This window comes from Patagioenas fasciata, chromosome 24 (genome assembly GCF_037038585.1).
Source record: "Patagioenas fasciata isolate bPatFas1 chromosome 24, bPatFas1.hap1, whole genome shotgun sequence".
Taxonomy (NCBI): Eukaryota; Metazoa; Chordata; class Aves; order Columbiformes; family Columbidae; genus Patagioenas; species Patagioenas fasciata.
The window spans coordinates 6,270,150-6,278,844 of NC_092543.1; the positions used below are offsets into that span (position 1 = coordinate 6,270,150).

Below are 8,695 nucleotides of genomic sequence, written 5' to 3' on the forward strand. Positions count from 1 at the left end.
TCTTAGCATAGAGACTGCACGATTTAAATAAAGGTTTAAGTTTTAAACATCCAGATATGAGGTTTCTTCTGCCCTCCAACATAAAGGCATAGTCAATAGAATTGGTGCTGTGCCCATGCAGCGCTACCGTTGTACATCGCTGTCACATGATACTTGTCAATGTGATCAGGGCAATATATAGCCTGACAAATCAAAGGCAAAGTGCTTTACTCTAAGAAGATTGACACCCAAGATGTTTTCCCATATAGAAATAAGTCAGGCTTACTGATTTTTATATCAAGTTACAAACCTCTGCTGCTTACCTGGAGAAGTTGTGTGTCATACATCATCCACAAAACCCAAAAGGCTTGTAGAAGGAAGATTGCTGCACTTTGTTTTGTTAGCTCCGTATACTCAATCCTTTAAAGCAAGAAGAGTGTAAAATATTCTGCAGGGGTGACTCTTGCCAGCAGGGTGTTCAGGGAAACTGTTTGCTCTTGGTTTGGCCTGCAGTTACTAGAGAAACTGGGTCTGACCCTCCCTGGTCGTGTCCAGGCTTGCCTGGTGACCCAAGAGACCATAATTTAATCTAGCTAAGAATGCTGGTGCTGAGTGAGGGACCTGATCTGCATCGCACCGAAGTCTTTGGACAGATTTCCGTTGATTTCAGTGAGCTCTGGATCATGAATATCCAGGCATTGTAATCTAAGGGGTTTTAGCAGTTTGTTTTCTTTTCTTTTGTCTTTCTTATATGGATTAAAAACCAGCAGTGCCATTCAACGAGAGATGCAGATATCTACTCATTTATCTTACACGTTATGGCAGTCAGAACATGTTCTTTGCAAAATCTGCTGGGATGCTAACAGTTTCTGTTTGGATGCAACCGGGAATGAGCGGGAGCACGGTTTCTTGACTGTTATTTAACAGAGCTCACATTTGGATGGACCATTCACAGTTTGGTTTTGACTCTGTTTCTTAGCTTCTTATCATCCAAACGGAGTACTCAGGGCAATGTTTCCTCCAAGTCAGTGATAAGTGATTATGAAGGATTTGAGTTCAATTAATTTAACTAATCAAAAGAGACGGTTTTTCTTGTCACCAAAATGGAAACCCAGAAATACTCTCTGCTATTCTAATCATTAACAGTAATAATTATGAACTACTGCATGCTGTTAAAAACATCAAGTTAAAGGGTTCTCACCACCTTACTTCTGTATCAATGACAACCTTAATAATGAGAGTCAACTGGTTGAATTGCCAAGAACTTTGCTGAAATTTTCCTATGTTTGTTGTTTAATGTGTGTGCAGTTTTGCTTGGATTTTGCCTCCTGCCATCCGAGAAACATCACCTCATTGCACGACCGATTGCACTGCTGCAATCTGGTTTCTCAGATGGAGAGTTTGTTTACCGCTGGCTTGAAGTTTGTATGTTAACTATGGGAACAAGTAACTCAACAAGAGGAGGTGGTGTGGGGATTCAGGCTTCTCTTCGATTGTCTGGTCAATTCACTCTCTGGGCACAGAATTTCCCAACTCAACGGGCTTGTCTGGACAAGTTGGAGAAAATAGGAAGGCAGGAAGCAGTTCAATGCCCCATCAGCTCATGTGTCCTACTGATCCAAAGCATTTATTGAGGAAAAGATGATAACTGGATAGCCAAGACTGAACTATGTCAGGGTTAGATCCTACATGGAAACTATGATCGAATTATGGGCTCCAGGACAGGGGACGGACTCCCTGGGATGCCTGCTGCTGCTATTTTAGCCTTGATAGTTCAAGAACAAAAGGGAAACAAGGTTTATAGGAAGAAGCCATATCCTTTATTAGGTTATAATATGATACTGTGGAAAAATGACACGAAGGCAGAGAAACCAGACTAAATAGCAACTTCCTAAACTTTGCCGAGAAAGACAGCATCATCCCTAGAGGAGTCACAGTCTATATGGCTGTGATTGTGCATGAAACCCTGAGCGGACTAAACTATTCTTGAGAAGAACTTAAAAAACCACAATTATGTGCATTATTCATCATTTTCAGGTGGCAAATCTTACTCTCATTTGATATTTTCCTGGACAGCCTTTTTGTCAGCAGAGTTCGAAAGCCCCAGATATGTGATAGTTGCTCCCAGTTTTAACCTCTAGAATAAAATTCAAACATGAAAATTCAGTTTGCCTGTTCAAGAACGCTCATCCCTTGCTAATTTTGGTGTGCTGGAGGCCATCAGCAGCAAGTAAAACTCTTCACAGGCTGCAGAGAAAGAGGTTAACCAACTCCTAAACCACGCTGTAGGGAAATTCTTCCCAGCAATGCACAGCAGTTGTTTCCTGTTGTCCTGCATCGTTCTCCAGAAAGCATAGAACAGGTTACCAATGTCCTCTGAGGCCAGATGAGAAAGGGAAGGAGTGACTCACGGCTTGTTTATGGGACAAAATCCTTATGTGTCATCGCAGGCAACCAAGTGCGGAGCAGAGCACATGATAAGGATACTCTTGTGGTCGAAACACTGGGGTACTATATTAAAGCTTGGCTCCTGGCACTGCTGAATGCTGCTTCTGAACGTTCATTGTCTGTCTCAGACTTGGATTCTCTTTCATTTGAGTGATTACTTAAATCTCGCCATTAGTTACGGAAGTATTTTGACATGAGAGAAAAAGAAAGAGAGGACTTTTTTTGGGTAATTTACTACTCATGCCCTAAAATCAGAATTTCTACTGGTAAGTTTTGGTTTTATTTTTGATTTTGGTTTTTCGTGATGCAGAAAGGAGCTGCAAGGTGCAATAGTTAGTTTAGCTATGTGAGTAAAGGAGAAGAAGCTCCAGAAGTAGCCAGAAATTCATGGTCTATGTTACACTTCTGCACAGACGTGTGCTTCTGTAAATGGGCACTGTCACACTGTATTTTTCTTATCCCTTATCTTGTGTCACAATCTATCACAAAACTGAAATGTAAGCACTTGAATTGCTTGACTGCAACATCTACAGTCAAATTAAAAGCGAGTTTAAACACTGAGGTCTTTTTGCCTTAATTTGTTCTTTTATCTTGACAATTAGAGAGCAGCGTAGGGGAAAGGGACCTGGGGGTCCTGGGGGCAGCAGGGTGAGCATGAGCCAGCACTGGGCCCTTGTGGCCAGGAAGGCCAATGGTACCTGGGGTGGGTTAGAAGGGGGTGGTCAGTAGGTCAGAGAGGTTCTCCTGCCCCTCTGCTCTGCCCTGGGGAGACCACACCTGGAATCTTGTGTCCAGTTGTGGCCCCTCAGCTCCAGAAGGACAGGGAACTGCTGGAGAGAGTCCAGCGCAGCCACCAAGATGCTGAAGGGAGTGGAGCATGTTGTTCTCATGGTGAATATTTCACTTAAGCATTGCACAAACCTTCATGAGACAGACTGATGGACACAACGGACTACAGTACTGAATCAATTAAAAATACCCCCAAAAAAGGAGCTGATATTGGAAGAAGAACAAGTAGATTGGAAATACCTTTCACAGCAGCATGTTCGTTAATCTAATGGTGCACACCTGAATATCATTACATTCCTCAGAGCCACATGATGTCCTGTTCTATATAAGCCCTAAGCAAGCCAGTCTACAGGAAGAGTGAGGGGAGAGTGGTATATTGTTTTTTTCTGTTCTTTTTCTCTCCTACTCTATTATGTAAGTGATATAGGTTCTCATAGCATTTGATCTGTTTCCTTGGTGACTGTCTGTAGCTGTTTATAAAGTATATCTCAGGTTTTCAACAGTTCTGGTCTGCAAAGGTAAAATCTGTGGTCTTCATTATCTATAGAAGAATGATGTATTTGTAAGAGCTACTGATTATTGACTGTAGTGTATAAGTGCTGTGGAACAAGGAGTACTGTCTTTTTAACTTTATATGTATATATATATATATAGATACACACACACACACAGTTAACTTGCATAGTGTAAGTGCTTTCTAGCAACACATTAAACTGGTTTCACTGCCCAGAACTAAGTTCATCAGTAGTTTAGCAATTGGGTTTATCTAGGCTCTATCTGTCGTGGTTTATGCAGGTTTTGCAATATGTGTCCCTGGAACTTCATAGTACCTTAATTGTTATTAGATCTCTGCAGTGTAGTGTCTCCTCTCTTCTGAGGATCGTCCAACAGCCAAACACCTTGTGCGCTTCCGTTTAAAATGAAAGATGAAATTGCTGCCACAGTCTTCTTCATCATGAAGCTGGTGAAAAGGGAAGACAAGCTGAGCAAACACAAAATGGAGAAATTTGCAGCTAAGCTGACGACAATACTGTTTGAGAAGTATAAGAATCACTGGTACTTGGACAATCCATCCAGAGGACAAGCCTTCAGGTAAGAGGACCATCAGTAGAAGGGGAGCCTCTGCATGACATTCAAGAGGCAGTGAGTACGCTTACCATGCCTGGAAGCCCTAAATTGGAAGTGAGTGACACAAATGGAAAGAGGACAATTTAGCTGTCCCTTAAGCCTGAGAGAAGAAGCATTTTGAACTGGTAAATAGGCACTGATATTGAAAGCGGATTCACGGTGTGTGCCTGTGTAGGTATGACGAGACGTCTTCAGACAACATGCACAAAGCGTCTTGTGTAGCCCTCTGACTTACTGAATGCGGAATCCAAGTGATCTTAAGCTGACTTGTATTGCTGTAACTGCTTTTAGTTCTTAAAAATTACCAATGAAGTGAGCTGCTGGCTTGAGTTCCAAACAAAAACTTGTTTGGCTTTATAAATCAGTGCGTTAGGCTAAGTTGCTGGTTGGGGCTATGAGATCTTGCATCAACAGGCTAAATGTACAGAGAAAGTAAATAGTGTACTTAAGCCTACCTTGGAATGAGCAAAACTTGCAGTGAAACCTTAAATCCACCTGTGTTTTGTTCTTATCTAGGTGTATAAGGATAAACAGACACCAGACAAGAGATCCACTGCTGGAGCAAGCTTGTGTGGAGAGTAATGTGGACTTTAATAAGCTTGGTTTGCCCAAAGAGATGACACTGTGGGTTGATCCATTTGAGGTGTGTTGCAGGTGAGTAGAGCAGCCGTGACTAACACATGTCGAAGGTTCTGTACAAACCTGATCAACACAAAGCCTTTTACTAGAGTCTTAGTGTCTGAGGGTGTCCTTACTGATGCACAGCTGAGGACTAACAGATGTCTGTGCTGCTAGTGCAGAGCTGCGTTATACAAAGTCATTTTCAGATATGGCGAGAAGAACCGTCCCTTCACAATCGCGCAGTTTGAAGGAGAGGAGAACCCAGAGCTTCCTCAGCAGATCAGCTATGCTGCCGACAGAGCAGCTTTAGATTATCATTCTGACGTTTCTTCAGACGAGGAGAACTTCAAGGAGCCAAAAGCTATACCTATTGTCAGCAATCCTAACAGTATCTATCAGGTAAGCGTGTAGAAATGGCAGGTAGCTTTTGGTAAGAGCTAGCGTCTGCCCTCCAGGTTCACTCATGAGGGACTACAACAGACTTGAATTGATGGCCGGACTCATCTCCCCTCTTTCCCAAACACATTTTAATGTTATCTCGTTTCTTGCTGTTTAGTTCAGTGACTGCTGCAAGGCGCCCGTACAGCCCTGGTCTCAGTATCTTCATAGGAAGACCTATACGACTGATGGCTCTCACTACGCCCAGCACAGGGGTTACAAAGTCTGCAAGCCCACAGCTGCTTTCACAGGACCGCGTGTGGATAGATACCACTGGATCAATAATACCAAGTGGTAGATCTGTGGCTGCACCTGTTGAGACACTGAGCTGTGGGATGGAGGCTGGCACTGCAAGTTTCACAAGAACAAAAAGCGCTGTCTAGTCCCTGTCTCTTCTTTTGTACACCTGAAACTTTTGGGTTTGATTAACATCAATAAAATGTTTAAAAAATAATATGTGAGACTCGTAAGTTAAAAAGGAAATGCATATATTAATACACCTGCTTGTTTTGTTTGTTTTTAAAGCCAGCCAATCTGCTATCTGTGCCCTGAAGGAAGTTAAAAAGCTCTCTGGTGAAAATGCAAGCAAGTCAAGGAAGACAAAAGCATCCTACAAGTTGCTTTGAAAGAGTCTGCTTCCTTCTGGCAAAGGTAGCAAGGGCAGGAGCGTACTTCTGAGCTGTGTTGTCAGCAAAACACCTGCACATCACAAGCAGGATTGCCTCCATGCTCCCTTGGACTGAGGTTTTGGTGTAGGCAGCTGGGAGAGTGCCAGCTGGGCTCTTGGCTCTAGACTACAGCTTACTTGTTGGAAGAACAGAGTCTTGTGGGCAGGAGATGGGTGAGCGTGGTGGTGTAGCTTTCTGAAGCTGTGAGCTAGCACGTTGCCTAGTAGAGTGATGGAGCTGTTATGTCTAAGTAAGCAACACTGTGGCCCATAGGGCACTTGGGTCAAATTGTCTTCTAGATAATACAGAACTCCCGACAGATGGAGATTCACAGGAATACTTCAAAACTATATTGTTTCCAGGGCTGAGTAAAAAAATGTGGTCTTATACAATTGGCATCAACACAGCTTTGTTCTGTTGACTTATGGTATATTTTCCTACTGACTCTGCTTGCCACCTCCTCCCTCATTGTCTGCTGATTACACTTTGGGGCTGAAATTCTGAATTACATGCTGATCAATCAAGTGCTAACTAATTGTATCCAGATCTGAGCAAGCTCATAAGTTAGGGTTTCCTTTTAACAGGTGATGTAATAAATCCTTAAGAAAGAATTAGCTCTTGCAACTCCTTACTGCGTAGCACACACGTTCTGCCAAGTGAGACAGAGAGTGTATTTCTGTTTCCAAAACATGAAATCATTTTGTTCTTGGAACTTTTGTAACAATAAAAGCAAGTACAGTGTTAGTTGTTTTACTTTTGGAATTGTAGACATTTCATAGGCTGTAAGTTTTTACATGCCTATGGCTAAAATTATGAGAAGAGACTACTGAGAATTTCCTTTGTTTTTCCATGTGTAGTTGTTGAACTGAGCTCCACCTGCTGTTTTGGGCTTAAGTAACCCTCACAGGCCTCTGTCTCATCCGCGATGCTCAGTGTCTTCATCCAAAGCTCTTTCAGTGAAGATATTTCTCTTGTAAGCTCCTGATACATGGTTTTTACCTGAGGTGGGGGAAAAACAAATAGGACTATAAGAGAGAATTTGGAGATGGTGAAGCCTCTCATCCAAATAGGTGCCTCTCCATGTAATTAAAAGACGTGTCTCAGATTAAGGGTATGGTGATTTCCCCAGACGACTCATCTGTTAACCGCATGCTGTAAGGCCCTCTGCTGTCCTTTAACCCACGAATAAGCTAGATGAGCATATTACAGGCAGACTTATCATTAGGGCTGCAGAATGTGATCCCATGGATTGCAGCTGAGAGATTATTATCAATTTCAAATAACAGAATGAGGCCTCAGATCTGTGTCACTGTGTGTTCACTGGTTCATCTCCATCTCTTCCCCAATTTAACCTACAGCCCCCAGGTGTTTCACTAGGAAACCCATATTGTTCTCATTTTACAGATGAAAACTGGAAGATGAAGCCACCCTCCGAAAATGGTGTTGGTTCAATGCAGGACGATAAGAAAACCAAAATGTTCTGCCTTAAGATCATGATTCTTCCTCCTGCATTACATGGTATAAACAACATGCTTAAGAACATATATATATAAGCATTTAGTGTTCTAAAAGGATGAAAGTCGACATAAAGCATGTTCCTAACAGCCAAATGAAACAATGATAATGAGTGAATTACTTGTTCTAGGCTCTTTCTGCATAACACAGAACACAGTTTACCTCATCCTTGACGTGGCCCAGTTTGGTTGTGACAGACAGAGACTGTCTCAGCAAGAGTTCGAAGAAGACATTGGTATTGAATGCCTCAAGGTCTATCTGTTCTTCAGGCTCCCAAATATCACCCTTTTGCAGGAAAGAAGCTGAAACATGGATATTCGTGTATTAGGTTGTGGTGTTTGTTGGTTGTGTTTTGTTTGGTTGGGTTTTTATTTTTGTTTCGTGGTGGTTTTTTTTTGCTTTTGTTTTTGCATTTATGACTGTTTTTAAGGCAAAGAATGCACATAATTCACTGAACTTAGCAGCCATTGCACATTGCTAAATGTGGAATTCTGGCTTCGTTATATGCAAGTAAGCAGGTAGACCCACTGTTGTTCAGTGTTCTTGGTATCTCACCTGTTCCCTCAGTGTCACCATCCATGCTACCGTTGTCCTGCAATGAGGGGTGACGTTTTTTAATGGAAAGCACTGTTGAGACTTTGGAGCAATAGCTGTCCAGATTATACTTCAGCTGCCGCCTGCGAAATGGAGGGCAGGTAGCGCCTTTTTGTGACCAGCGAGGTCCCTGGCAAAGGAGCTGCAAAGCACAACAAAATGAGACAAATCAGTTCCTTTCCTTATTTTGACATGTTCTATTACGTGATTCACACATTATTCACTCAACAAGTGAGATGCATCATCACCGGTTAGGCAAAACCCCCGAGGGCTGGTTTTCTAAATGCATCATTAAGTGATCTATTCTAAACCAGAAGAATTATTAATCCCAGCAGATAAAGCTGAAACCAAGGGCAAGGAAGTATAATTATCTGTTGTTTGGATGTGCTGGATGAATAAATCACACTTTCTATCTTTAGCTCAGTAGTCTGGTTGCAGAAAAAGCCTGTGGATTTCAGAACACGTTACAAACATAAAGGAATGGTTGGTTGGCAGATTAACAGTCTGAAGGGCCA

General features: G+C 42.3%; 1 protein-coding gene across 1 annotated transcript; it reads left to right on the top strand.

The window, feature by feature from the left end:
- The first annotated feature begins 4,135 nt into the window (after positions 1-4,135).
- BTG4 (BTG anti-proliferation factor 4) lies at positions 4,136-5,701 on the top strand. The gene is made up of 4 exons (XM_065855826.1): positions 4,136-4,308; positions 4,861-4,998; positions 5,172-5,364; positions 5,522-5,701. The coding sequence occupies exons 1-4, from the start codon at positions 4,136-4,138 to the stop codon at positions 5,699-5,701; spliced, it is 684 nt and encodes a 227-aa protein (XP_065711898.1).
- The last annotated feature ends 2,994 nt before the right edge of the window (positions 5,702-8,695 follow it).

Bases quoted from the DNA above. Each gene is read 5' to 3' on its own strand.
- BTG4 (XM_065855826.1), top strand. From the start codon at position 4,136: ATGAAAGATGAAATTGCTGCCACAGTCTTCTTCATCATGAAGCTGGTG. The intron at 4,309-4,860 runs GTAAGAGGACCA...GTTCTTATCTAG, and splicing joins TCCAGAGGACAAGCCTTCAG to GTGTATAAGGATAAACAGAC. The intron at 4,999-5,171 runs GTGAGTAGAGCA...AGTCATTTTCAG, and splicing joins CCATTTGAGGTGTGTTGCAG to ATATGGCGAGAAGAACCGTC.